Genomic DNA, 27,858 nt, shown 5'->3' with positions numbered 1-27,858 from the left:
GCGTCTGCCAGGAGGGTCCAGCACATCTGAATTTGGTTTTCTGTGTCCGGCCTTGGCTGCCTGGTGCGCTCTGTAGCTCAGGCCGCCTGAAGGGCTGGCGTCCACAGGCCTTGCTGAGGTCCCAACAGGCAGTCCCTGCTGCCCACAGCTCAACACTGGGGGCCTTTCCACTCTGCAGGGCTGGCTTATATGGTTACAAGAGCCAGGGTAGAAGTAAGGCCTGAGCCCAAGCCTAGCTTAAAGGCCTCTTCCTTCTGCCTCTCCCTCTTGCAGGGCCCAATCATGTTTCCCAACTGAGAAACCCATTTGGGAGCATGGGGAGGGGAGGGAGGGCTTCCCTGGCAATCCTAGAAGCCAACTAAACCCTGTGGGCTTCACTCACCTTTCCCCTACCAAGTCCTGCTCTCCAGTCCCCTCTGTCCTGGGGCTCTGAGGCCAGCCAGCACCTTCTGGGTGGGGGGTGGGGGGTGGGGTTAGGGCTCACAGGAAATGTTTTTGGGTCCTTTAGAATTGACTCTGCTGTGGTGATTTCACCCAGTTTCTCTCTTCCCTGCCCGTAGCCCAAATGACCAAGATAGTCTTGTATCTGTGAGCTCTGGGGACCACTTCCCCAAGCCCATCACCTGGGAACCCCGTACCCACCCTGGGCAGGAAGGGTGCTCCGCTCTGTGTCCCACGGTGGGGACAGGATTGACCCAAGTGATATGGGCACTCAGGAGACAGTATCTTGGACCGTGGTGGTGTTAAGATTGGGCTATGCTGACGGGTAGGATGAAGGTCATTGGCTACACGGGATTCAGCCTTAATGTGACCTGACAAGACATAGCTGCCCCTGCCCTTGGCCCCATGCATACCAGTCAGTAGGGCTGAAGTGTTCCTTTCTGCTCTGTGAGGTGGGACAGGACTGTGTGCCTGGATGTGTGTTTCCCAAAGTCACTGCCCCTAGACTTTTACACTCTCTAAAAAACTAGACCCAACCCCAAAATCCAGCAACCACAAATCTACACGGGAGGGCCAGCAAACATTCTAAGGCAGGCTGGTAACTGAAACCACCCTCCTGGAGGTTATCTACAAGGCTGCGGGGTTTTTTCCAGTTTCTTAAAATGATCAACAAGGTTACTCTGAGCCGTCACTTTTAGTCAACTCTTGTCCCCATGGCCTACCCCTTTAGCTAGTGGGAGCTTCAACTGAAAAAACCCTACAAAGATTCCACCTTAAGAAGGCTGCCAGACACCCCCTTAAATATGCCATTTCCCAACATTCCAGGCTCTGTGTTGATCCTCATTTCCTGTCTTTCTTTTCCCCTCTCCCCTCACACACACATACCCTCCCTCTCTCTCTCTATCCCTTCTTTTCCAGTTTGCTTCCCTCTGGAGTCATTCTGCGCTCCAGAGCTGGAAAGCAGATGTGAGCCGAGTTGGACCCAGACGCACACAGCCGCTCCTGATTCCCCTGCATCTCTCTGCCTGGAATCTAATTGTGTCCATGTAACACCAGAGGAACACAACAGGGTTGGACGTGGGAGCACTCAGGGCAGTGAGCAGGCCTGACCATCACTCCCATGAGACCCCACTCCCCATCTCCCCACTGTTCTCATAGAAGAACACCTCTGCCATAGCCATCAAGCTCTTCATCTTGAGATGCAGGAGCACCAGGTTCCAGGCCAGATGCTGCCAACAGCTAGCTGTGTGGCCCTCTGCTACTTGCTTTGCTTTGCTGAGCCTTGGCTCGTGGCTCATACATAAGATTAGGCATCTTTACTCGTTGCTGCCATCCATCCCTGAAATTTCTGTGCTTCTCTCTGCACCCCTTACCTTGGGAAGGCAGGCCAGCCCCTTGACTTCCATCCATGTGTTAACTGATGTCTGCCTTCCAAGCCCCAAACAGGGGGCCAGACAGGTGACCTTGGGACAGCCTGCCTGTGCTTTCCAGTGGTGTGAACGTAAGAAGCCACCTCCTGCCTAGGCTTTCCAGCAAAGCTCAGGCATGTTGATAGAAACTTTCGCTTTCACGTTCCTGTTTCTCCCACCTCATGAGCACCCGAGAACAAGGTCAGATCAGGCAGGTGGGAAGGGCGAGTGTCCGACATCTGGCACAGAGGAGCCATTGCAAAGAGCCAGATGTGCCCCGGGGAGCAGACGGGGACAGTGCAACTGGTGGACTGGGAGGTGAGCTCTTAGTGGGCTTGGGTAGAAGTTCTGAGCACCATGGGGAGAAAAGGGAAAAGCTTGTTTTCAGAAGTCATGAAGTCACCTCAAATTAAGTCAGCCCTGTCATTTGCCTTTTGTCCTTGTTTATGGGTTTTGATTTTGTTTTCATTTTGTTTTGTTTCATTTTGGTTTTGTTGTGCCATACCAAAGGTTTTCATTTTATCCAGTCATGTGCTTTCAGTCTTTCCATTCATGGTTTTGGCTTTTGGAGCCCTATTTAGAAAGATTTTCTCAATCCTCAAGATTAACCAAATATTCACAATTTTTTTTTCCCCCTGTGGTGTGAGGCCAAGGTCTCACTTACTTTTCCTAACTGGGTAATCAGTCATCTCCAAATTGGTAATTGAAAGCTCATCCTTACCCCCACTAATTTGATTTAATTTTTTTTAAGTTTATTTATTTACTTTGAGAGAGACAGAGACAGCATGAGCCGGGGAGGGGCAGAGAGAATGGGGGAGAGAAAGAATCCCAAGTAGGCTCTGTGCTGTCGGCACAGAGCCCAAGGCAGGGCTCAAACTCACGAAACCATGAGATCATGACCTGAGCTAAAACCAAGAGTCAGACGCTTAACTGACTGAGCCACCCAGGTGCCCCTTACCCCCAGTAATTTGAAGTGTTACCCTTAACATCAGTCTGTTTGGGGACTTGTTCTGTGAACTTGATCTGTCTGCTACCCCCACAGTTAGCATCCGTACCTCCCCCACTTGGCCACTCTTTATAGACATCTTCCTAGTTAGTCTCGAAAGGTCTATCTTTCTGGATAAATTTTTGCAGCTACTCTTTTCCTGAAGTTTGCAGAAGAGAGAAAAAATTGAGCTCCAGGGTAGGGACTTACCAAGGGACTCACCAAAGGGACTCAAGAGCAGAACTCGGGGTTCCTAACTCCTCTTACCTGTGCTACCCGTTCACCTCTCTGATCTCCCTTCCCTTTGTCAGAGGGCCTCTGCCTAACACACCACGTTCACACTTGCTCTTATCTGTAGAATCGCCCTCTCTGTTAGGAGGTAGCAGGCCGTTGTCAAGTCTACTTGGTGGGCAACTCAATCTGAGGAATCTTCTCATCCTGATGTCCCACATTTGCCTGACTGTAGAGAACGAGAGCCCACACAAGGAGGGATCAGGCAGAGAGCAAGGAGAGAGGAAGAACTGGTGTCCTAGGTGTCTTTTCCACCTGCCCTCCATCCCGCTTCTCTCCAGAGTGGTGGGATTGCCAGGTGCCTTGCAGAACACAGTGGAGAAGGCGCAGCTGGGCCAGGCCAGATGGAGCCTGGGGTGTGAGGTCAGGTAGCAGCGCTCAAGTGACATCATGTCCACCCCTTCCCCCAGGTACCTGGGCAAAGAGGGCTGGGCGCCAGCGTCCTACCTGAAGAAAGCCAAGGACGACCTGCCAGCACGCAAGAAGAATCTGGCAGGCCCAGTGGAGATCATCGGGAACATCATGGAGATCAGCAACCTGCTGAACAAGAAGGCGTCGGGGGATAAGGAGACTCCACCGGCCGAAGGAGAGGGCCCTGAGGTCCCCATCGCCAAGAAGGAGATCAGCCTGCCCATCCTGTGCAATGCCTCCAATGGCAGCGCTCTGGGCGTCCCTGAGAGGAGTGTCTCCAAGCTGGCCCAGGGCTCGCCAGCCGTGGCCAGGATTGCCCCTCAGAGGGCCCAGATCAGTAAGAGCCTTCCTGACCCCTGCATCCTTACGGCACAGCTCTTTGGAAAGCGGTCGCAGGGTGCAAGGAAAGCCAGAGGGGTGTATAAGACCCCTATATCATTTTTTCCCCTGACATCTAGGCTGACCCCTAACCCTGAACTTGTTTCATGCTAATCACGAGTAGGCAAGGCACTTCCTCACAACTCTTGCGCTGAAGATAAAATACACGAGTGTTTAAGCTGGTGGCATTCCCTAGAAGAAAGCCAGGAATGGTTGCTTTGCAGATCAGTGTATCCCCCAGGCTGTGACACGTGGCTCCCTTGTGCAAGGCTGCTTTACAGAGTGACAGCCAGTAGAACATCTTTCCTGGCCTTACCCCTCCTTCCCTCTCGCCTCCCACCAGTTACTGGAAACCTAAAAGACTTGGAAGGAACGGCTTTGCCTCTCCACGAGCAGTTTTAAAGGCCTCTGTATAGGAGAAACCCAGCTAACTGGCCCCCTCCTAACCTATGCATCTCTGGCTCAACAGCATCTTCAGATGGAGGTTAAACTGCCCTATATGATGAGAGAGCCGCTTCTGTTGATGTCCACCCAGCCTTAAAATCTTGAGGAAAGCTGTGGTTTTAGTTGAGTTCTGAACTTGGCCTCTGCTCCTACATTTGAAAATCTGATAGAGCTATTTACCCTTTCTTCTGAAAAATGCCTCTATGTCTATACATTTTGAAATGTGCACATCATTTGAGGGGGCTCATGGATCCCCCGAAACACAGCCAAGAAAGCCTAAAGGTCTCTGGTTCCACGAAGAAACTATAGTGCTGATAGTGACTGAGCACATGGGCCCCTCCTGAGTGTGGGACAGAGCCAGGAGCTTCCCAGGATCAGGAGGCAGCCACACATAGGGAAGACAGGGTCCAGCGCTGTTACCCATTGTCTGGCTGGGATTTCTGAAGCCATGTTCTTCTTCTAGGCTCCCCGAACCTAAGGACAAGGCCTCCACCTCGCAGAGAATCCAGCCTGGTATGTATGCTGAATTTCTTCTCCTTTTTTTCTTCCTGTATCTGGGGATGCCCTGTAACATTCCCCAGTTAATTGGTTGTCTCATTTCAATGCCTGTCAGTCCAGGGGTTTTCCAGGGCCCTGCTGGGCTTCCAGCTTTGTGGGGCCAGGGGCAGAGAGGAAAGCCTGGGCATCCCAGCCATTCTGGGGGCCTAGCTGGACAGTTGATGTTCAAAAACACACGGCACTCCAAAGCTAAATAAATCCATCCCAGCCGCTACACTGGCAGACATAAACATTTAGACTGGCCAGCGGGAGTGTCCAGCCAGGGCATTGCCAGGGGCTGGGAATGGGGCTGCTGTCCATGTGTGCCTGGAAGCCTTTCAGCTTCGCCTTCCTGGCTCAGGAATGTCCGATGGCTTCGGTGGATGCCAGAGCCTGGGAGGGCAGAGGGCAGGCCGGCGAGCACCCCTGCAAGGAGGAGTGAATGGCCAGGACTGGCATGTGCTGAAAGTCAGAGGCTCAACTTGCTGGCGTCCCTGGCTCCTGTAGGTGGGGGTCCTGGTGTCCAGACCATCAGGGAAGAGCATATACCCTCAGGACACTAGGCTTAGGGTGGCAGTGATGCTGGCAGCGGACCTAGAGCCCTAGTTCAGGGGACTGTCCTCAGGGGCAGTGGGTGCCGTGGAAAGAGAGGGCTTCAAGCCTGCCAGACGTGCGTCTATGTTGCACCTTTGACACTTGGGAACGGCGAGACCCAGGGCAAGTCTGTTACCCTCCCCAAGCCTTCATTTCCTGATCTGTAAGATGGGGACAGTGCCAGCCACCTCCTGGGGCTGCTGGAAGGATGAAATGGGATGGTGTGTGCAGGGCTGGCCGCCAGGTTTCCCTTTCCTATGTCAGCTGTGGCTGACGGACGGGCTGCCTGCCGCACCGTGTGGGGAAAGATTTCTGAAGTCTCACTGGGCCTAGTAGCAAGGGTCACTGGGATCCGTGACATCTGCCCTGGCCTGGAAGAGTGGGCCTTCAGTAAACGGGTCCTTGAGTCAGGCGTGTGGAGAGGAGACCATCCCTGCCTTGGCCATCGGCCCCAGGGGAGTTTCTATGTCATTTTACCCTCGAGTTTTCCACGACAAAACAATGAGTTCTCCCGTCCTTCCAGTTCTCTCAGCCCCAGCTGATTATTTTCAGGCAGACTCAGTTTTGGGAACAATGGGCTCATTCCTTCCACACTTAACAAGTGCGGGACTTACTGCAGCAGGGCTTGTCCCAGCCAGATGTGGCTGCATCCCACCTGGTGGCTGGGGGAGGGGGAGAGGGGGGATGCTGGGGCCTGGACCCATCTACTCACACACATGCCTGCAGGGCCAGGGCCGCGGGCGGAGAAAGTGGACTGAATCATACCTGGTCCCTCAAGACCAGCTTCCTCCTGCCCTTCACTCCCTGTGACCCAAGACAGCTGGGCTGTGAGTGGCCAGATTAGGACATGCTGAGCTGTGGAGAATGCAGAAGGTTCCAGGGAATAGGATGGCATTTCAGAAGGAGGGGTCAGCTTTGGCTGCTGTTGGTGGAGCTCCCCCTGTGTCCTTGGCTGGTCCAGAAGTTAGGTACCTATCAGTAATTCTCTTCATGACCCATCTTACAGATGAGGAAATTGAGCCTCAGAGAGGTCATAGGCTTTATCCAAGGCCATACAGCTGGTGCGTTGCTGAGCTGGGATTGGAGCCCACATGTGTCCAGCTGCAAGGCAGAGGTCTTTTGAGGTCTTCCTGTTACACCACAGCTGCTTCCCTCTCCCTTCCCGCCACCGCCACCACCCCCCCCCCCCCAAACACACATACTTCTTTGTTTGTTTTGCTTTAACCCCTTTGTGTGATACTGGGACATACTGGAAGTAACAGGGCAGCACAAAATCCATTTTGACCAGAGGAGAGACCGAGTGAAACTAGAATGTCCGCCCCATGAGGGCAAGGGGGTTGTCCTTTTGGTTCACTGTTAAGTGCCCAGTGCCTCCGACCTGGGCCTGGCACCCAGAAGATGCACAGTTGATGTTTGGAAAGTGAATGAGTAAGACTCAGAAGTCATGGCTGCAGCCAAATCCTAAATGTCCCTGACTGTCTTGCTTGGGTATTGGTATAACCAATCCAGCCTGTTTTGCCTGACCATTTGGCATCTCTGCAATGACCCACCAAGGGCTCTTCTCAGCCATCTCCGTGCCCCCTTTCACTCCTGCCCTCTGCCCCAAAGAGATGGCTGTGTCCCCTGGCCCTGCCTCTGCAACCAGATGTCACCGCTGTGACCTGTCAGCCAGACTTAAGGACGAGGCTCTCCTCCCATGGGGCAGTTTGCACAGGCTTTGTTAAAACCACTTCTCTGCTTTTTCATTTTCATTTTTGGGACCTAGCTGTTGAAGTATCTATAAACTGGGCCTCCAGAGATGTGGGGGTGAAGTTACTATTACTAAATGATCATTTTGACAGCTCAGAGGAGTTTCAAGTGGATCATAGGTAATAGTAGAAAGCCTGCTCAGGAGAACAGTCCCCTGGGGAGACACCCTGAGCCTCAGGTGATGGATACTTCTCAGGTCAGCTGCCCTCCAGGTGGTGTAAACGCCACACTCTGCCTCTGTTACAGTTCTGATCAGGTAGGTTTTGCTCACTGAGCCCTTCTCTGCCTTAGGGGTTCCAGCTGCCGAAGCCACCAGAGCCCCCTTCTGTTGAGGTGGAGTATTACACCATTGCTGAATTCCAGTCCTGCATCTCTGACGGCATCAGCTTTCGGGGTGGACAGAAGGCAGAGGTGAGCCTTGGGCCATGAAGCTGAGGGTTTGAACTCATGCTAGTCAAAGATCTGCCGTGTTTCCCATTTATGCCTTGCTGGCAACATTCCAGGGGGGCGGGCAGAAGACCCACGGGGATAAAAATTTGCCTGAAGCCAGTAAGTGCCACGGTGAGGACCAGAATGCAGGACTCCTGTCTCCACGCAGTCCTTCCCTCACAGCAGCGTTTCCCAGAGCGTGTAGTGGGAACTTGTGACGGAAGTGCCCCGAAACAAGGGGCTTCTTTGGTCGAACAGGTTTGAAGGACATTGGGTTAAACAAGATCCACGCAGTTGTGTGCTTTTAATCGCAGAACTTCTCAGAGCCTGTGCTGTAGGGATGTCACCGTGCATCTCTAAGAGGGCACTAGAATAGCAGCATTGCCCAGACCCATTTGGCCCCAGGACAGTTTGTCTCCTAGGAGCACCCTGGGGGCCAAGATTCTGAAGAACCCATGTTAGCAAGCGCTGCTGTGGGGAGAATGTGGTCCACGTCGCCACGGTAATAGGGGCCCGGGTTCTGGCCACGTGCACACCGCCGGCACCTCTCACCCTCGATACAGTCACTCCTCTGCCCTGGCTTTGATCCTGTGTCTCTGCCACATGAGGTAACAGACCCTAGGAGGCTCCCTCCCGGCCTAGCATTTAATGAAACTCTGCTTTGTGGCCACTGCAGGGCACGCGGCCATCGCTCTTGAGTAATGAGGTTACATCCAATGAACACCTGTAGAACTGTCGGAAGAGCCCTCAGGCGGTCTCTGCCTGTGGAAGAGATGGTGTCCCCCGCGTGAATGTTTTAAATCCTACGTATTCAATTTGGAACCGAATTTCCAAGAAAAATCATTCCGTTGGTGGTACTTAGGTTTCCAGAAGAGCCTCCAAAGCTCACCATGTAACCGAACTGTCATACTTAGGAGCTACCCAGGCTTAATCTTAAGTGTGGGGTGGAGTATGGGGTGGGAAGGGTGAAGGAAGGAATAGAGGACCAAAGGAAGGACAGAAACTCTCCCTTTTGGTGTGGACTGCAGAGGGCTGGTCTCTATCTCTCTTCCTTCACTGCCCCTCTTCCCCTGGTATCAATTTTTTCATGTCCCCTCCACCCTTCCCCCCCCCCCCCGGTACCTTTCTCCAGGAGTGTCCCACAATCCAAAATTATCTTCCCTTTATGTGCTCCAGCCCAGATGAACTGCAGCAGAGGCAGCACCACACTCCTGGTCTTTAGCCAATCTCAAATAGTAGTTAAGAAAGAAGCTCCTTGAGCTAGTTTATACTAACATGGAAATGACTAAAAGCCCCTCATCCTTCCCACAGTTAACCATTTAAGCCAAAGTCCGTTCGGCAGAATTTCACTGGGATCCCACATGCAGTGAAATGACCACAGGCAGTGGGAACACCAGGGAGGCATCCGGCAGGGTGGCTCTGGTCTCAGGCTGTACCTCCCAGTTCACCTCACCTGCATCTTCCCATTCTCTTCTGACATGAGGGACCCTTTCCAGGGTGGCCGGCGGAGGACCTAGCAATCCCAGGGGCGGGACGAGGAGCAGTGGAATGAATGGCATGTTCTTAGATATACGGGTCCTTGGCGAGTTGGGTTCCACAGGGACTAGGAGGAGTAGGTCTTCTAAGTGCACAGCTTAGGGGGAGAAGCAGGAGTCTGTAGACAAGGCCAGCTCGACCTGGGGTGCTAATGGAGTCTTGGAGGACCAGGGGGGAGGGTCTTGGAGAGTGGGAGATGGTGGAGACCTGGCTTTCAATTCCAGCCCAGCACTTACTACCCGGGGTCCTGGGGCCACCTCCTCAGTAGCTCACTTTGCTCATCTGTAAAACAGAGACATGACGCGTCGTAGCCTGGTGCGTCGCGTGAAGTGCGAAGCTCCTAGCCTGGCACATCGTAGGGTCTGGCGATCCTCCCAGCTCACTGGCCTGCCCACCCTTTCCCCTAGGTCATCGATAAGAACTCGGGTGGCTGGTGGTACGTCCAGATCGGTGAGAAGGAGGGCTGGGCCCCCGCGTCGTACATCGATAAGCGCAAGAAGCCCAACCTCAGCCGCCGCACGAGCACACTGACCCGGCCCAAGGTACCGCCCCCCGCCCCCCCCAGCAAGCCCAAGGAGGCCGAGGAGGGTCCAGTGGGCTCTGGGGAGAGCCAGGACTCCCCGCTGAAGCTCAAGTATGAGGAGCCTGAATATGACATCCCTGCCTTCGGCTTCGACTCAGAGCCAGAGCTGAGCGAGGAACCCACGGAGGACAGCGGCTCGGGGGAGCGGCGGCCCGCCCAGCCCCGTAGGCCCTCACCGGCCTCCTCACTGCAGCGGGCCCGCTTCAGGGTGGGCGGCTCTTCAGAGGACGTGGCCCTGGAGGAGGAGACCATCTATGAGAACGAGGGCTTCCGGCCGTGTGTCGAGGATGCCCTGTCAGCCAGACGCTCCTCCCGGGACAGTGACTCCCCGGGGGGCTCCCCTCTGTCCCTTGCTAGAAAAAACTCCCCCAAATCAGATTCTCCCAAATCGTCATCGCTCCTAAAGCTCAAGGCAGAGAAGAACGCCCAGGCAGAACTGGGGAAAAACCACTCCTCTGCCTCCTTTTCTTCATCCATCACCATCAACACCACCTGCTCTTCCTCCTCTTCCTCCTCCTCCCTGTCCAAGAACAGTGGTGACCTGAAGCCCCGTTCTGCCTCGGACGCAGGCATCCGTGGCACGCCCACGGTTGGGGCGAAGAGGGACGCCGACCTAAAGGCTGGGCTGACCTCGTGCACCCGGGCTAAGCCGTCGGTCCGGCCCAAGCCGTTCCTGAGCCGAGCAGAGTCCCAGAGTCAAGAGAAGATGGACATCAGCACTTTACGGCGCCAGCTGAGACCCACAGGCCAGCTCCGGGGAGGTCTCAAGGGCTCAAAGAGCGAGGATTCAGAGCTTCCCCCTCAGACGGCCTTTGAAAGTCCCAGTGAGGGGTGCAGGAGAGGCTCCGCTGACCTCATTACCCCCCCAGCCGCCACACCCCCGTGTCCCACCAAGAAGGGACGAGAAGGGCAGGCCGCCTCCTACACGACATGTAGTGCCTACCAGAAGGTCCAGGACTCAGAGATCAGCTTCCCCGCAGGCGTGGAGGTACAGGTGCTCGAGAAGCTGGAAAGCGGCTGGTGGTACGTGAGGTTTGGGGAGCTAGAGGGCTGGGCCCCTTCCCACTATCTGGTGCTCGGCGAGAACGAGCAATCCGACTCCTCTGGCAAAGAGCCAGACACAGTGAGCGCCCAAAGCAAGCAGAACGAGGGCAAGTCAGACAGCCTGGAGAAGATCGAGAAGCGGGTCCAAGCACTGAACACCGTCAACCAGAACAAGAGGGCCACGCCGCCCATCCCCTCCAAGCCTCCCGGGGGCTTCGGCAAGACCTCGGCCGCCGGGGCAGTGAAGATGAGGAACGGGGTGCGGCAGGTGGCAGTGAGGCCTCAGTCGGTGTTTGTGTCCCCGCCACCCAAGGACAACAACCTGTCCTGCGCCCTGCGTAGGAACGAGTCGCTTACTGCCACCGACGGCCTCCGGGGTGTCCGCCGGAACTCCTCCTTCAGCACCGCCCGCTCGGCTGCCGCAGACGCCAAGGGCCGCCTGGCCGAACGGGCCGCCGGCCAGGGCTCAGACGCGCCTCTGCTGCCCGCCCAGCGCAACGGCATTCCCGTGTCCCCCGTGCGCCCCAAGCCCATTGAGAAGTCCCAGTTCATCCACAACAACCTCAAAGACGTCTATGTCTCCATCGCGGACTATGAGGGGGATGAGGAGACAGCAGGCTTCCAGGAGGGTGTGTCCATGGAGGTCCTGGAGAGGAACCCCAACGGCTGGTGGTACTGCCAGATCCTGGATGGCGCAAAGCCCTTCAAAGGCTGGGTGCCCTCCAACTACCTGGAGAAAAAGAACTAACATGGGGCGTGGGTCCTTCCAGCCTGGTGCGGGTGAGCAGTGAGATGAAGACAAAGGGGAAAGGGAAAATGGGAGGGGTGGGGGGGGACAACGTTAAACCCTGCAGAATGCGTGACCTCAGAGATGCTCCCCTCCAGGCTGTCCCCCAGCTGGCAGGTAAGGTCCGGCGGGGGCCCACGTTGAGCAGGGAAGGGAACGGGCAGGGGAGCAGCGGGCCTGGGACCAGAGGCAAGAAAGCTGAGCCCTACGTGGGCACCTTGGTGATTTGGCTGACGGACCTGGCACCATTTGGGACAGGCCACGAGGGAAATTCCAATTGTGCCTTGGCTGCAAATCCGGAAAAGATGTGGTCGCAGGGACCTCCTGTGCCCTGCCCCTGCCCAGCTTGGTTTCTGCCGCTGGCACCTTGCCATCGGAGGCGGTCCTTGTGTTTGCCAATTGTGCTGGTCTCCCGGGGATTGCCACCACCTGCCACGGGCGCGTGTGCTAGAAGACCCCACTGGCTCTGGGGCTTGGAAGCATCTCTTGGGAGCCCAGCCTGTCCCTGGGCCAGGCCACCGTCAATGTCTGTTCGTTGAAGAAAAAGCAGTTCCCCGAGTGCCAGCAAGGACCACCTTTCTTACCTGTCGCTGTTCCCTGGCCTCGAGAAGAGTCCGCCCTGCCCTGGGCGCCCCACAGAGGACCGCCAACCCCAGAGTTTACAGAGAGGGTGGGTGCAGCCATCAGTCTCTTCACCATCTGCACAGACTTTATTTTGGGTATTGCTGGGTGGGCAGCTCTTTTGCATGTTTTGGGAGAGGTTTATTGATTTGGGGCTTCAATGTCAGGCCTTGGGTTTTGGTCTTATTTTAGGGGTTGTTTGGGGGCCCAAGGGCAGTCGGCCTCACAGGGGACAGAATGAGTAGCGGATGGGGCTTTTCTGTCGTAACTTTTGCGGGGAGGTTGGCGGTTTTGGGCTTTCACTTCCTTTCCCTTCACAAGCCAAAGTCCTTTCGTTTGGTTTCCCCTGTTGCGGACGGCACCCTAGTGCGGCGCCTGCCGGAGGGCCCGGGGGCTGAAGCCCCAGTCCCAGACACGGCAAAGCAGAGACGTCTCAGTGGGGCAGGACCCTCCCCAGGAGGGAGGAGCAGGTTGTCCAGGAGAAAAGGCAGCTCTCAGGCTGCCGGGTGGCCACCATTCTGCACATGTTCTCCCGTCTGGGCAGGACCAGAACCCTTACGTGTGAACTGTGGAGAAGCACCCATCGCCCCCGCTGAGGGCTGAGGGGACCCCGGATGGGCAGCCACCACCGGCCGTTCCCCCGCCTACGTGCGATGCCACAGGTACCAGAGGACCCCTGGCCGGGAGCCGACCTGGTCTTCCCAAGGGGCGGCGCCCCCCACGAAGAGAGGAGAGAATAAAGTCCCTGTCAACCTTGGGTTGTGTCTTTCAGTCGTTGACGTTTCCGAGGGGACCCTCCGGAAGCCTTGGCTTCCCCAGGGACTCCCCCCCTTTGCTGGGAGTGGAATCCCACACGTGCCTTTGATTGCGGACGGACTGGGCTCCACAGCCACCAGCTCAGCTGCCAGAGGCCTGGACTAAGGGTTGGTGGTTTCTACAGAGGAGGAAAGGCCTCCCTCTACCCCTGCTCCCCACCCAGGCAGTGTATGTTGCCCGAAGATCAGCATGGGACGCTGTGTCTCGTGCCTTCAGCACCCCACCCGCCCCCTAGACCCTTGAGGCCTCGCCTGGGGATCTCCCCAGCCTCCTCGCTGGCCGTGCACTCATGCCTGGCAGCTACAGCAAACTGCTCGTGTTCTTTGTGGAAGGGCCGCGGTGAGATTTTGTTTCCTTTTGTTTTGTTTGTGAGTTTAAAATTGAAATTCGTTCTTTTCTTCTGCTGGACAGTATTAAATAGAGTAGGATATTGAGTTAATCTGCTAGGTTGCAGTACTAATGGTAGTGGTTTAGTGTCTTCATATTAATATTATTTGGACTTATTTGAACAATAATGATAAAGAAGTGGTTCATTATTTTTTAATTAATGCACTTTAATAAGGTGGAATGGGAAGAAACCCAGAGAGCAAAGTGCATTACTTAAAGATGCAGTATATACTTTTCTCATTTTTAAGCAGCACATATTTATTAAAAGAAAAAAAAAGTAATTTATGATTATTTAAAATAAAATTTAAAAGTAGAGTGACTATTGGGTGAAAGGACCTTCCATGTAGCTGTCTTCCAAGGGGGGGGCCCCAGCGGCCTCGCTCCTCCAATGTCTGCACTGAGCCAGTTCAGTCAGTAACGTGCCAGCCAGGCCAGGAAGGAGTGCAGGACGCATCTGCCGAACACAGAGCATCTCAGTTGGACTGGACCACAGTGTTCCCCAGAGCCTGCCTTTCCCTGCCCTTCCTCACGGTCTGCACTGCCCCTTGGGGCTCTCCAGCACCTGTGGGGCCCACATTCTCCACCCTCCCCCAGGACCCTCTCTCCTCGATCCCCAGTGCTCTAAGTGATAGTCATTAAAAGTGGCCTTGGAAGTCACTCCATCCCATCCCCTTCTGTTACTGCAGCCCAAGGGCAGGAAATTACTTTTCCTGAAATCATGTAGCTAGTTAACGGCAGACCACCCCACTGCATTAATCCTTGCGCTCCCTCCCACCCCCATTGGAGTTTATTGTGTGGTCATCATGTTTACATTGTGACATCCAGCCCCCTAAGGATGGCTGGGAGTTGCTCAGGCATCTAGGAAACGTGGGGAATGCTGCCACCTGGTGACAGCATGTAGATTTGGGCAGTGAACAGGGATTGCCATGCCCCATCTTCGCACCTCACCCCTCACCATCACCCCCTGACTCAACACAGCACAAACCCTGCAAACCCAAAGAGAATATTAATACTTGAAGCACGAAGGGTGCATGCCAGTCCCTCTCAGACATGGCCGGGGGATGCCAGGGCTCGTGCCCCTGGACTCCTGAGCCCCACCTAGGGCAAGGGGGCTTTTCCCTAGAGCTACTGAGCTGCTTTGTGATGTTGGAGGGTACCGCAGCAGGTGGAGGAGGGAGGGGCCTGTGGCTCTGACCCATCTGGAGGAAAACCAGATCGGACTAAAAAAGGAAAAAGGAAAATGAAATCTCAGCAGTGTCCAAACCCAGTTTTCCATTAATTGCGATTGAAAATGTGAAATGGCGTTGTATTGCTGTATACTGCACCTTTAATCCTAATGAGCCCTTCTGAGGTCATTATTGAGGTTTGTATAATGCCCGAAGATGCATCATTTGGTGCTTTTTCTTTCCGTTTAAAGACCTTTTTTCTTTCATTACAAGGGGAAAAAATGTCTTCATCTCTCTCCCACTTTGAAACAGCGGGCCTGGCCGGGCTCCCTAGCCCTGCCACGCTGTTGCCACTAGGCCAGGGGCCCCCTGGGGGCAGCAGGAGGGGGCCGGAAGGGGCGACTCTGAACGGCGAGTGAGCCATCTGCCCCTGGCTGAACCCAGGTTCTGCCTTGCCAGCCGTGGCCCTCCACCCCTCGCCTGGCCCCAGAGGCTTCTCTTTCTTACTCTCGAGTCTCCATCTTGACGAAGGCATTATATAGAATCGTTTTAATCACTTTCAGATGTTAGAGCAGCATATTTTACTGGCATTTATATCCATCGCTTTCCTCAGCAAGGCATGTTACTACTTTTATCGTCTAAGGAAGAAAGACAAGGGAATTTCGGTTGAACATTATTTTCATATTACTAGTATTTGCAGAGTAGGTGTAGAACTATTTAAGTCTAGCCCTCGGTTTGGTAGTTTGTTTTAAGGGAAAAAAAATGAAAGTAGCCCCTACTTTTCCTGTGTTTGTTTTGTTTTGTTGTTTTGGGTTTGTTTTTTTTTTTTGTATTTAACTAATATATTATTTCTTTAAGGTTACTCACTTCCCCTACCCCTCCAAATACTTTGCATTCTCAATCGAAAATGAAAACAATCTGAGAGACAGGAAAAGTGCAATATTATCAAGAGGGACGCCAGGGCTTGTTGGGACAGTGGCGGGAGACCCGGTGGCCCGTTCGTCCATAGGAGGCGGCAGGGCTGCTGGAAGGAGTTAAGCTGTGGAGCAGACAGGTGACCTTCTGGATATTGATCTTTTATACCCGCCCCCCCCCCCTTCCTGGCAGGATGGCAGGGGTCCCTACCGGAGGGCAGCCCCTTTTTCTGTTGGGTGTTATCCACCCAGAAGGGATTCAGGGACAGGCCGCTCAGGGCCCCAGCCCTCGGAGCAGAGCAAGGACATCCGGGAACGGTCCCTTGTTTTCATTTCCATTGTTTTTCAGCCAGCTGCCCAGAAAGACCTGTCCTAAAAATCACTCCCAGCAGCCCTCTCTCACCCCAGTCTCCTGATGTTTGGGCCGTGATCTTTCTGATGTATGTTTGAGTCTTTCTAAAACTATGTAACCTCAGTTCAGTTTATGGGCAGGAACCCTAGATGTAACCAAATCCTTTTTTGGGGACGTGGGTGCCTTGAGCCCTATGTACCCCAGTGAGACACCAATTCCCACAAGCCTACAGCTAGGCCTGGTGCTGAGCTTGGGCCACCCATTCATCTCAATGACTTCAGCCCGAGGAGTGAGCCCGGCCTCTTGCTCAACACCCCGACAGTTCCCAGAGGGCCTCAGAGAAGTGTCTGAGGGGCCTACTCAGGTCTTTGTAGACAGCTCCCCACAACAGGTACCAAGCGGGCCTCCTCCTTACTTGGCACTGGTAGAGAAAGCAGCAGGATGGGAAGTCTCTGGGTCCAAGCCCTTGGAGCTCTGCCCTTCAGGGCTCCAGGGACATCCTCACTGGCTTGTCCCCTCCGTCTCCAGTACTGTATGCTTGCTGCTCCAACCCCTCTGTTGGGTGAATTCCTGTACAAACATGGATCTGTGTGCCCAGAGTGGGACCGTGCCCCTGTGTGTGGGTGTCTCTCCTTGGAGTATACACATTTGTATGTCCAATCTTTGAGAATCTCGATGCAGAGCTCTCTGGAAAGAGAACCACCCACATTACTTAATCTTAAAGAATTAAGATTCCCTCACTTTTTTGAGGGCTGTGTGTTGAGAGTGAGTGTGTGTGCATGTGCGTATGTGTGTGTGTCCATGAGCACACACGTGTGAGTGTTGGTAATTTCCCACTTGAACTAAATAACAAGGGGTTAGAGAACAAATACCGGGCAAGCTGTCTCCATTTTACAAGTCCTTGGCATTGGGCAGGACCCACGGGACTCACAGCTTCTGGCAGCAAGTGTGTGTTACTCACACACGTAATTCTGGCTGGAGAGTGCAATGTGTCTTTTTTTTTTTTTTTTTTTTGGTAATTATTTTATTATTTTGTTGGAAACTTCACACTGGCATTAACAGATCTAGCAGAAGCAGCCTAGGCCATCATCCCGGGCTCCAAAATGAAGATGTGGACGCGAGAAGTCACTGGGTGTGGAAGCACTGAGATGGTTGAACTGGGTCACCCGCCACCTGCGGATGGGTGGTCTAGCAGGCCGACCCCACCCACTGCCATGCATATCATCACCGTGGGAGGGAGTTCTCCATGGTAAGAGCTTCTGGCCCTCAGTTCTCGTGTTTCTGAGGGTGGTCAGGCTGCTGGGGCCAGAGCATGCTCGTGGTAGTCAGCAGACCTGCATATGCACTTGCACCAGACTGCAGGCCCCAACTGAACACATCACAGGAACAGTGTGACGGCTCCTCCTCGACCTTACTGAGCTTTTTGCCTAAATCATGAACCACCCTCAGTGGTTCTCAGTTCTATGGCCAGAGACAGTGGCAGGATGAGGTTACTGACCTACAGCCTTGGTTTCAGGAAATCAGCCCCAGTAATTTTAGCTTCCCTCCTGTTTTGTTCTGTGCACCTAGGTCTGCAGCCAGAAGTTGGGTTCATTGGTGCTTACAGACTGGGTGGAGGGCTCTACCTTCTAAGACCGTGATCCCAACCTGCCTATAAGGTTGGGGTTACCATGCAATCTCCCTTCCCCAATCCTGTCTTTTTAATCTTGGGTTTGCACTTGACCTTGACAATCAGTCCCCTCTCCCATCCCAGTCCTAGAACTCAGTGGCCTTAGAGAATGGTTTCTGAGCCGAAGGTCCCTCCTTTGTTCCCAGTTCCACCCTGGCTAATGGGCTGGGACCTCAGGGGGCGAGGGGCAGGGAGAGAGCATGCGAGAAAATGGTTTTAAAGCAGAAGGATGGCTCGAGCATGTTGGAGGCAAGCGAGAGGCATGTTGGTGAGATGAATGTGTGCATGTTTGGAATGGCTGGGGCTTACCATCCCTTCCCGGGAAGGCGGCTTCCAGAAGAGGATGTCTTCTAGGCAGAAAGGGAAAAGTGTGAGAATGCTGACAGAGTTTGGAGTCTGGAGTTTAGTCTTCATTCAAAAGAAGGAAGAAGTCAATTCTGAGTGTTTCAGGAGGAAGAGAGCAGGTACAGAGGGAATTTACTGATTCAATACCCAAGGGTCCAGTCAGAGTAGGTTGGAAAAGCCCTAAGATTTGGCCACAGAAGCAGCTAGCCCGAGGAAACCGCTACCTGCTGGGACACAAACTGGGTCCCCAGCACATTCTTAATGAACAGTCACTGATTTACGTAGTGGAGACAGGAAGTCGCTAGCAAAAAGCCAGTCTTTGAGTTTGGAGGCTCTGGCTCGAGAACATTCATCCATTTCCCAGGTTCCCAGCTGGTTTTGCCCACATCCCTTTGTCCAATCCAGAGGTGGCCTCTCAAACTGCTCAAATTGGTTAGAGACCAGTGACTGTAATGGGTTGTACAGTAAGGACCCACCACCCCACGAAACTGGAACCTCAGGGTCCAGACACTATCAAGCATGTCTGGAAGGAAGGCAGCCTCATTTCTTTGGTTAACACCAGTTATTCTGGAGTGTCTCTGATGTTACCTGTGGCTACTCGGTCTGCTGAGCCTGCCTTGCAGGTGTGACTTAGAAGACAGGGTGCAGTGCGCACTCAAACGTGGATATGCCCTTTCATTCTCAGTGGCCTGTGACCAAGGCACATTTCCATAAGCGCTTACTTCAGAGAGAGAAGAGTAAACAGCCACCATTCTTGGATCTGCAACTTGTTCTCTGCAACAAGTTTTCTTTAAATGCAGGACACAAGATGAGAACAGGGTTTCACGAACAGTAGTACGGAGAGGTCTGCGGGAAGGTGACTTCTGAGTGAAGATGTGAGTGGCAGGTCCTTGGAGGGTGGTTTGTGGACTGCATGGTTGCATGTGAACTGCTGGGTGTCTCTGGGGCTCCAGAACTTTGGGGGATTCTTCATGGTCTCCACTTAGCCCCTCCCAGCTCCTAGTGGGCTCTGTGGGGTCAGGAGAAGGTTGTGCCCTCTTCTGCCCTCAGCAGAGAAACTGAAGAAAAGGACATTGAATTCAGTGCAGTCAATTTGAGTGCTAAAAAATTTCCAGGATCAATGGTGGTGCTAAACTATCTCCATGTTTCTAATATTTTTAATAGTGGGATTTTTTTTTTAATTGTTCTCATCACAAAAATGCAGTGTCCTTGGGGAAGGGATCCAGCCCCTTGGCCTGCCACTTTCCGGGTGTCCTTTATCATTGTTGACGGGACTCTTTGGTCTGCAGAAAATACTCTGTCTTGGCATGCTTCTAGACTGTAAGATTTGGGTTGTTTTGTTTTGTATTTTGTTTATGTTTACATGCATCTTGTATTTCCCTGAAAACTAAATAAAGTTTTTGGCCTTTTTAACTGAACAGAATCACCTCTTAATTCTCCCTGTCATCAGAAAAGCCATCCAGCTGAATGGCAAAAGCCACATTACCCAGAATGCAGCATGAACTGCAGGATCCAGGGCCCTCTGAGGACACTGGAGGGGCGGGGTGAGGCAGGTAAGTTGCCACCTTTGTTGGTGAGAATCAGACTCCAGCTTTTCCTCCCTCCCCCACCATCAGGAGACTTTCTGGGAAGCAGCCAAGGCTTTGAGAGCGAGAAATGCACATCTTGGGGCAAAAGATCCACATCCAACAGGCCGAGCTGGCCTCTCAGCTTAGAGCCCCCGCTGACCCTACCCTACTTTTGCTGGACCCCAGGAAACAGTGCTGGGCCGTGCTGGTGTAGGAAGCAGCAGAGAGCAGGAAGGCAGGCCTGCTATGTGCTTGAATCCCAGCCCCACCAGATGAGGACTGCCACGTTTGGCTAGACACACTCCACCACTCCCAGCTTCTGCAGCCAGGCAGATCTTCTCAGCCCATCCAGAAGCTTTCTCTAAAGGTCCCTGGCCCTCCCTTTCTATCTAGCTGTCACCCGTTTAATATCATCAACCCCCTCCTGACCTACATGAAGGACCTGTCATCTTCCCATCGGCCCCTAGGTGGCAGTGCCACCCTACAAGGGTTTTGGGCCAGGTTTGGGCCCACCTCAGCCTTACCAGAAAGCTGAGCAGACCTCATGGACTCCCACTACTCCTGCCCCAATAAACACTGCTCCTCACAGGCCCAGGGACTTGAGGCCACCGAAGGGCAGTGGCTTCTCCCTTTCAACTTACAAGGTTCACCTGGCATGCTGGGCCCCTGCTGTCCAACTCCAAGTCATGCTCCAGTCCCCCATTTCCAGGGAGTCTCCCCTGGTTCTTGACTCCCTTCCATATCCAGGACACCTGACCCTTCACCCTCACTCTCCCTCCCTCCCCAGCCCTCCACACAGCACAGCCCTCGGGCTGGTACGAAATCACCTTTATTCACAATCACAGCGACCCAAGTTCACAAAGGAGGCAGCAACTATCCCAACACTAACAGAGACAGTGGTACAGATGGCTTCCTCTCCCCAAACCTCGGGCCACACAGCCCCTGCACTTAAGACCTTTCCTTGCCTTGGAGATGAGACTCCAGACTGGATGGGGCCACCATCTGGCCCACCCCACCCTCCTCCCACAGAAAGGGTCTCCGGGGTCAGTGACTGGGGAGTAGAGACCCAGTGGAACCATGACTTCCTAGAGGCCCACTGCAAGGGAGGTGCAAAGTCCCAGCCTGGGGTTCTGACCCCCCAGTGCTGTCCCACCCACCACCCTATAGCAGCCCCTCACCAGAGAACTCCCAAGAGTCACACACAAAGTCTTCTCCCCCCTCCCCTCAATCATTTTACAGAGGTGGCAGCTGAGGCTGAGGGGCTATAACCTGGACAGGGCCACACAGCTGCCCAGTGGTCAGGTCTAGAACCCCATACTCCACCATTCGCGGGAAACAGCAGTCTCTGATGGATGTAAAAAGCCATCGGAGGGGAACAGAGGGTTGGGAGGCTGGGGGGAGACTAGGCCCTCAGAGTGGGCCCCGGCCCATCGCCTCTCAGAGTAGGGCAGGCAAGGCTGAGAGAACTACAGCCTAAGAGCAGGGGTAGGGGACCCTTCTTCACTCCAGAATCAGAATAACCAGAGGTGCTAGGACCTGGCCCCTTCTCTCATCTTTCCTGGGGCTTAAGAGCCTAAGAACGGCCTCCCTGCCCTTGCTATGAGTAGGCCTCCTGTTCCCTGGCCCAAGCTGGGCTCCCCTCCTTCAGCCTCCCCAGAACTTTTGACGCCCTCAAGGAAGGGGGAGCTCCTGGGCCTCCTGATGGATTCCAGCCAACTTTGATAACCCTGTTGCAGCCCAGAGAGGAAGGGCACTTTGTGGCTCTGGGTGATCCACCAGCCCTAGGACATTAAGCTCAGTCTGTGTCTCTGTAAAATGGACACAATTTGACACAATTTGAAAGGAGGCCTCCCAATTCAGCCCCTTTTTCTGGAGTTCTAATTCATGGTGAGCAGAGCTGTCTATGGACTTTGGGCTGGAGCCTGGGGAAAACTATGATAACTACCTCTGTAGCGCGCTCTCACCAGGCCCTCCACACACCAGGGCATTTCTAGGAGTTCGAAGGGCTCGGGGGATGGCAACTCACTCCCCCACCCCCCGACCCCCCATAAAAAAAAAAAAAAAAAAAAAAAAAACAACCTACAAACCAAATAAATAAATAAATAAGGAAAATGGCTGGTTTTACCCCAGGGGATCCCACCCCCACCCCTAATCCAGGGCCCTGGCCTCTCCTAGGGATGCTCCAGCCTCTTTGAGTATCAGCCAGGCTCAGGACAGTACTGAGATCTGGGAGGACAAGTCACAGCAGATGTAAACCTGTTCTTAGCCTGACAGAGAACAGCCTCTGCTCTCTCGCTCACACCGAGAGGCTGTTCCTGGGCAGCAGCATCTGGTGAGATGACTGGGGCAGAAAGGTTATGGCCAGGAAGGGGCCCTTTGCATCTCAGCCAGGGCACAGGGTCAGGGACCCAGAACCTGGAGCCTTCTGTGGCCTGTCCATCCACCCATCCTGGGTGAGTGGGAAAGGGGCATAGCATGGAGGCTGCAGCCTGCCCAGGATGAGAGGTATCCACTGGCCTTCTTACCCCTGGTTGCCAGGCCTTGAGGGGCAGGGAAGACAGGAAGGAGAAGGTGGGTACAGCTCCGAGAGGAAGGCAGCAGCTCAGGGGCTGCCTGCCTAGGGCTGCCGTTGAGCAGGTTATACACTGCCCAAGGGCAGTTGGCTGAGAGAACAAATGGACACTGAAGTCCAGGCCATACTCCGAATGCCCTAGCTCAGGGACACATCTGCCCGGAGGCAGGGATACGTTTTCTCACTCTTACATGGGCTAGAGGACTTCCTACCAATCTGCCCCAGACGGGAAAGGATTAGGACAGGCCAAGACCCCCACTTAGCCCCTCAGCATGCAGGGAAGAGCTGACTACAGAGAAGGGGAAGACAGAGAGTGGACTCCTCCCCTCCCCTCTGCTGGGGAATCTGCTCCTGCCCCTCACCTCCCTGCCTCATACCTTCTTTCTTCCCAAACCTTTAAGGGCCTCAGTTTCCCATGTTTAATGGAGAAGAGGAAAGAGTTTCCAAAACAAGTACGAAGAGAAGGGGCCCTGTTGGCTTGCCCCTCAGCTGGAGTGGGGCCAAAGTCTGAGAGGCAGGCGTGCAGGGTGGGGCGCCATGACGGGCTAGGAGCTGCGGTAGGTCTTGATAATGTCCTTGATGGGGCGACGGCAGATGGGGCAGCAGGCGTGCAAAGCCTTCTTGAGGCGCAGGCCACAGGCATAGCAGAGGCACATGTGGCCACATGTGTAGATGACCGTGTCCACTGCATGCTCATAGCAAATGGTGCACTCATCGCTCCACTGTCCTGTGCCCGGGGTCACTGGTGACTCAGGCAGGCTCACTGGAGAGTTGGGGGCTGTCCCTGGGGACAAGGGGACACCAAGTCAGTGGGAACATGGCCCAGTCTGGCCCCACGTTCATGGAGAGAGAGCCCCCTGGTCTCTTACCTCCCAACAGGCATCTATCTGCCTGTTTACCCTGACAACCCACTTCCGGAGCACTAGGGGGCACTAGACAAGGGCCAGGGTGCCCATAAGGTGGTGAGAGAAGAAGGGATAGAGGAAGGTAAGGGGCCCAGAATCTTTTAAGGTGGGCCCCTCCTGAGCTAACCTTCAGTCTTCCCTGTGTGCTCAAAAGTGCTTTGGAGAAAGGTGTCCAGCTGGGGGACAGGAAGGGATTCACCCCAGAAATCACCACCCCACAAGGGTTCACTGACTTATCTATCTCCAGCTCCTCCAGGGCCCAACTCTGTCACAGAGGCTGCATGCCCGCCTCAGCCAGGGGTCTCGGGGCAGGGAGTCTGGCACGGACACCACGGAACCGGAGTAGCCAGCCTACTTACCGCCAGCAGAGCTGCCCAGAGGTCCAGAGCTGCACGTGCTGAGCAAGGGGTCGGAGAGGCGGCTGCCCAGGGCGCTGGGCGAGGTTGGCGTGGAGGCAGGGGAGCAGGAGAGTGACGGGATGCTCCGCTCTGCCAGGATGGTGGAGCCTGCGGAAGGGGAGAGAGGGGCTCACTAGCCGCTGAAGGCCCACCAGGAGAAAGCTCAAGTCTCCGCTCCTCCAGGGGGTTCCCAGGAGAGAAAGTGGTGACACGGCCTGACCACACAGTCCAGCCACTGGGTGGGTCCAGGGCAGGATTCCACAAGCCAGCCCAGCACCCTGCCCCAGCTCTCTGTTCCACCTACAAATCTGGGGGCCCTTTCTTGTTCTGAGCTTACTACATCAGCAGTCTCGAAACAAGAGCTCTGCTGAGAATCCCACCTCCACCCTTCCCACGCATCCTCACCTTCAAGGTTTCCCAGACAACGACGTCCCCCTCCTCCCACCTAGTGTGGCCCTTCCAGTCATAGCCTGACCCTCCCTTTCTAAGCCCTGTGTTCTCTCGGTTACTGTCCCTAGATATCACCCACCTTCTCCTCTGCATAAGCGCCTTTGAAATGCCCTTCACCATCTCCCAAGCCTGTTCTGTGCTACACTCGCTCTCCTTCCTTCCCTCTCTCCTTTCTCTCCCTCTTCAACACCTCTCCTCACCTTCCTCTTCTCTTCCTGCCCTCCCTTGCTCGTCCCTTCAACAAGTCCTACCAGGCACCATCAACTGTGTAAACATAACACTGAGAACAAGATGGACAGGGCCACTGCCCCCAAAGAGCTGACTGTCCAGGGAGCCCCTTGGGGCTGTCCTCAAATCTCCTCCTCTGGGGAGCTTTGACCACCCCTCCCCCAACCACATTATTTTATTTACCACTGACCCGCCACACACACCACATACACGGGACCAAACCACCACACAGCCTGGGGTAATATTTGTTCTTTGCCCAGGAATGCAGCTTTGTTTTCCCAGTTGAACTATGAGCTTCCTGAGAGCAGGAAATCGTATTTACCTGTGACTCTCCCACAGGCTCTAACATATTGCCCTACACATAAATGTTCAGTGAGATCTTCTCTATTATTATGTGTTCTAATTTGTTTAACAGTCACCGTATCTAAGAATATTCACTAGATATCTGCGACGGCAGATGGGGCAGCAGGCGTGCAAAGCCTTCTTGAGGCGCAGGCCACAGGCATAGCAGAGGCACATGTGGCCACATGTGCAGATGACCGTGTCCACTGCATGCTCATAGCAAATGGTGCACTCATCGCTCCACTGTCCTGTGCCCGGGGTCACTGGTGACTCAGGCAGGCTCACTGGAGAGTTGAGTGCTGTCCCTGGGGACAAGGGGACACCAAGTCAGTGGGAACATGGCCCAGTCTGGCCCCACGTTCATGGGAAGAGAGCCCCCTGGTCTCTTATGTCCCAATCCATTTATTGGGTTTCTCTTAGTGTTAATAGTCTTTTAGTCAATTATCATCTTCTTTCATAAAGTCACACCTCCTATTTGCTTTTCTTGCCTTATTGCACTGGCTATCGTTTTCAGAACAATACTCTAAGGCATCCCTATCATATTCCTGACTTTAATGAGAATGTTTCTCACGTTCCATCATTAAGTATGAAACCGGCTGTAGTTCTGAAATAAAGGAAATATTCCTCCGTTCTTAGTGCACTTAAGCCTTTCACAAAGCAGAGCACACCTCTGTAAGGTAAACAGTTACCCTTCACATATTGTCACTGGGTTTTCCTTGCAGTTCCATCAGGATCCCCAAACACCAATTTGCTGACTGAGATGCCCAGTTCTCCTACCACCCAGAAGCACTATCTTTAGCATATATTGTTTAGCAAATATCTGGAAGATTATTCTTAAACCCCCACCTTGGCCCACTTACCTCTCGAGATATTTAAGTCCTGATTTTTTTTTTTTTAAGCTTCTCTTGTGTCTAGTAAGCCTCTTTGGGGAACAGAAGTCTCATCGGAAAGCTACTTATCTATTATTAGATGGTGCTGAGGTAAGAGAGTACCCTGCCCTTATGGAATTTCCTTCATCTGAGGAGCAGTATCTCCCAGTGAGTGTAGCCAAGTACCTTTTTACCTCAGCCTGATTTTTTTCTGTACCCCAGTCTGATTTCTTTTTATTCCATCCTGAGTTTTCACCCCAACTTCCTTCCATCCTCACGTATTTTCATCCAGTCTGATGTCTTTTCATTCTTTCCTGATTTATCTTCCCTTAATCATAACTTCTTAGCACTTCAACCTCATTATTTTCATTCCTTTTCAAATTTATTTTTCACTCCATCTTCATTTGGCCTCTTTTCCAGAGTAGGAAATCCCCACTTATTTTATCTGATTTCACAAACTCTAACACATTCACAATCACCAACAGCATTATACATACAAATACGCATGTACTCACTCATGTGTGCCTATACACAGACATATCAGTTTTAGAGCATAATACACCTTCACTCGTATACACATGTTATCTTGTCTACAAAGCCTCCTGGGGTGAGGTCTAGGCTGGGGCTATGAAGCCCAGAGGTCTCCAAATATATCTAAGCAAACTTGCTTAAAAAAAGAATTCAGATGCCTAGGATGTACACAAATCTCTGCAGGTGGGATTCAAAAATCTGTACTTTAGTAGGTCCTGCTAGTGAATCTAATGGAACCAGTCCAGTCAACCACAACTGATTAGCAGGCCAGCTCTTGCAAAGTATGAAATACCTGCCCACTTGGGGGAAACAGAGGTCCCTGGAGATGGTTTGGGGGGGTGGGTAAGATTTCTGGTCAAATTAGTTTAGATAAAGCTGTACCCTATAACTACCTCTTCCTCCTTCTTAAAGATTCATATTGCCTATTAAAGGCTCTGAGAGGAGTGCCTGGGTGGCTCAGTCAGGTGTCTGACTCTTGATTTTGGCTCAGGTCATGATGTCACAGTTTGTGGAATCGAGCCCCTTATCCGGCTCTGCACTGGCAGCTAAGAGCCTGCTTAGGATTCTCTCTCCCTCTCTCTGCGCCCCGCCCCCATTCTCTAAGTAAACTTAAAAAAAAAAAAAAAAAAGATAAAGGCTCTGAGAAGTTCTGCAATAAAGAATCCTCCACTTTTTCTCAACTCAGTGTTTTCCTAATTTTTTCACCCAAGGACCCATTTTCAACAGACACCTATCCCACAGAACACTCTGAGAAACAGGACTCTCACGAGTCCACATCCACCAGTCCATTTAGACTCTGTCCATTCAAAGCCAGGAATGAAACCCCCAGACCTCTGCAACCCCATTTCTTCCAAGGCCCTATTCTCAGATTCCCCATAGGCTCCCAATCCAGGCACCACCCTGCACAGACACCTGGCTACCAACACATCACTCTTTTTCTTACCTAGACACACAACCATCCTTAAGAGACAGAGACTTTTATTCCCATTTTGGAGAAATGGAAACAGCCTCAATAAGTTAATTGCTGGTGGAAAACTTTTTTGTCATCTTTAAGTGGCCACTGAGACGTGTGTTTCCGGGCCGTTTATGCATCTATGGGGACACAGGTTAATCAGATTCTGAGAAACTCAGTGATCCATGAGTTTCTCCCCGCCCCCAAGGATGCCTCTGGTGAGATTTGAGGACAAGGGCCTAGCAGATGGGAGTCCCGCCCAGGACTCATTTCTGTGCCTGGGACCCGCGTGAGGCGGTAGGACGGGGCGGACTGGCCCTCTGTTCTCTCCCCCTACCCGGATGGGGCCGTCCTCCAGGAAAGGCACGGTGCCGGGTGTGTTGGAGGGGCCGTCAGGGGAGGCACTCACCGAGGATGCGGATCTGCGTGACGGCCCCGTGCAGGCCGAAGAGCATCCAGAGCGGCTGCGAGGCATCCACGCACAGCTGCATGCCCGCCGCGGCGCCGTTGTGGCTGAGGTGCAGCTCCCCGTCGGCGTTGACCACCAGGCCCAGGATGTCGCCACTGTGCAGGGGCCCGGGCACGCGGCACACGGCCCAGAATTCCTTGCGGTCCACCAGGGCCTCGGGGCTGAAGGGCAGGTCCGCGGGCCGCAGCGTGCCGGGGTCGCACGTGGTGACGCCAAAGGAGAGCGCGCCGGGCCGCGCGCCGCCCGAGCGCGTGACCTTGACGAAGATGGTCTCGGCCACGCGCACAGGCCGGCTTGTGAAGACGAGCGCGCGCTCGTCGCGCCCGTGCTCCAGGCGCGCCACCGTCTGCTCGTCTAGGATCCGGACGTGCGCGCCGGCGCGCAGCGCGTGGAAGCGAAGGTCGCCGTCGAGCTGCGCGGGCAGCGCGCGACTGTGCTGCGAGTTGAGCGAGTTCTGCGGGATGGGGCAGCCGGCGGCCGGCGCGGCCTCGTCGCCCTCGGCGCCCGGCACGTTGAGGTCGCACAGGCTCACGGAGAGGCGCGCCTCGTCGGCGTCGCGCCGCAGCGACGGCCGCCGCAGGGCGGTGAAGGAGCGGGGCCGCAGGCAGTCCGGGAGCACCAGCTCGCTGTCTGCGGCCGGGGAGGGGGAGAGACAGGGTGACCGTCAGGCGGGCGGCTCGGGGCCA

General features: G+C 54.0%; 2 protein-coding genes across 13 annotated transcripts in view; one reads left to right on the top strand and one right to left on the bottom strand.

Annotated features, from left to right (window-relative positions):
* SH3PXD2A (SH3 and PX domains 2A) overlaps positions 1–19,306 on the top strand; it is a 243,427-nt gene extending 224,121 nt beyond the window's left edge. For all 8 annotated transcript variants that reach the window (XM_045438782.1, XM_045438783.1, XM_045438781.1 and 5 more), the window contains 4 exons: positions 3,537–3,874; positions 4,823–4,872; positions 7,531–7,650; positions 9,612–19,306. In XM_045438782.1, coding sequence (XP_045294738.1) covers positions 3,537–3,874; positions 4,823–4,872; positions 7,531–7,650; positions 9,612–11,579 — 2,476 coding nt within the window. In that variant the 3' untranslated portion in view covers positions 11,580–19,306. The remainder of the gene's footprint in view (positions 1–3,536; positions 3,875–4,822; positions 4,873–7,530; positions 7,651–9,611) is intronic.
* Positions 19,307–20,269: 963 nt separating this feature from the next.
* NEURL1 (neuralized E3 ubiquitin protein ligase 1) overlaps positions 20,270–27,858 on the bottom strand; it is a 79,369-nt gene continuing 71,780 nt past the window's right edge. For all 5 annotated transcript variants that reach the window (XM_045438791.1, XM_045438790.1, XM_045438793.1 and 2 more), the window contains exons 4-6: positions 27,113–27,802; positions 23,293–23,439; positions 20,270–22,812 (exon numbers count right to left, since the gene is read on the bottom strand). In XM_045438791.1, coding sequence (XP_045294747.1) covers positions 22,574–22,812; positions 23,293–23,439; positions 27,113–27,802 — 1,076 coding nt within the window. In that variant the 3' untranslated portion in view covers positions 20,270–22,573. The remainder of the gene's footprint in view (positions 22,813–23,292; positions 23,440–27,112; positions 27,803–27,858) is intronic.

Source organism: Leopardus geoffroyi, chromosome D2 (assembly GCF_018350155.1).
Source record: "Leopardus geoffroyi isolate Oge1 chromosome D2, O.geoffroyi_Oge1_pat1.0, whole genome shotgun sequence".
NCBI classification, from domain to species: domain Eukaryota; kingdom Metazoa; phylum Chordata; class Mammalia; order Carnivora; family Felidae; genus Leopardus; species Leopardus geoffroyi.
The sequence above is the reverse complement of the archived record's forward strand: the minus strand, read 5'-3'. Positions and strand labels throughout refer to the sequence as shown.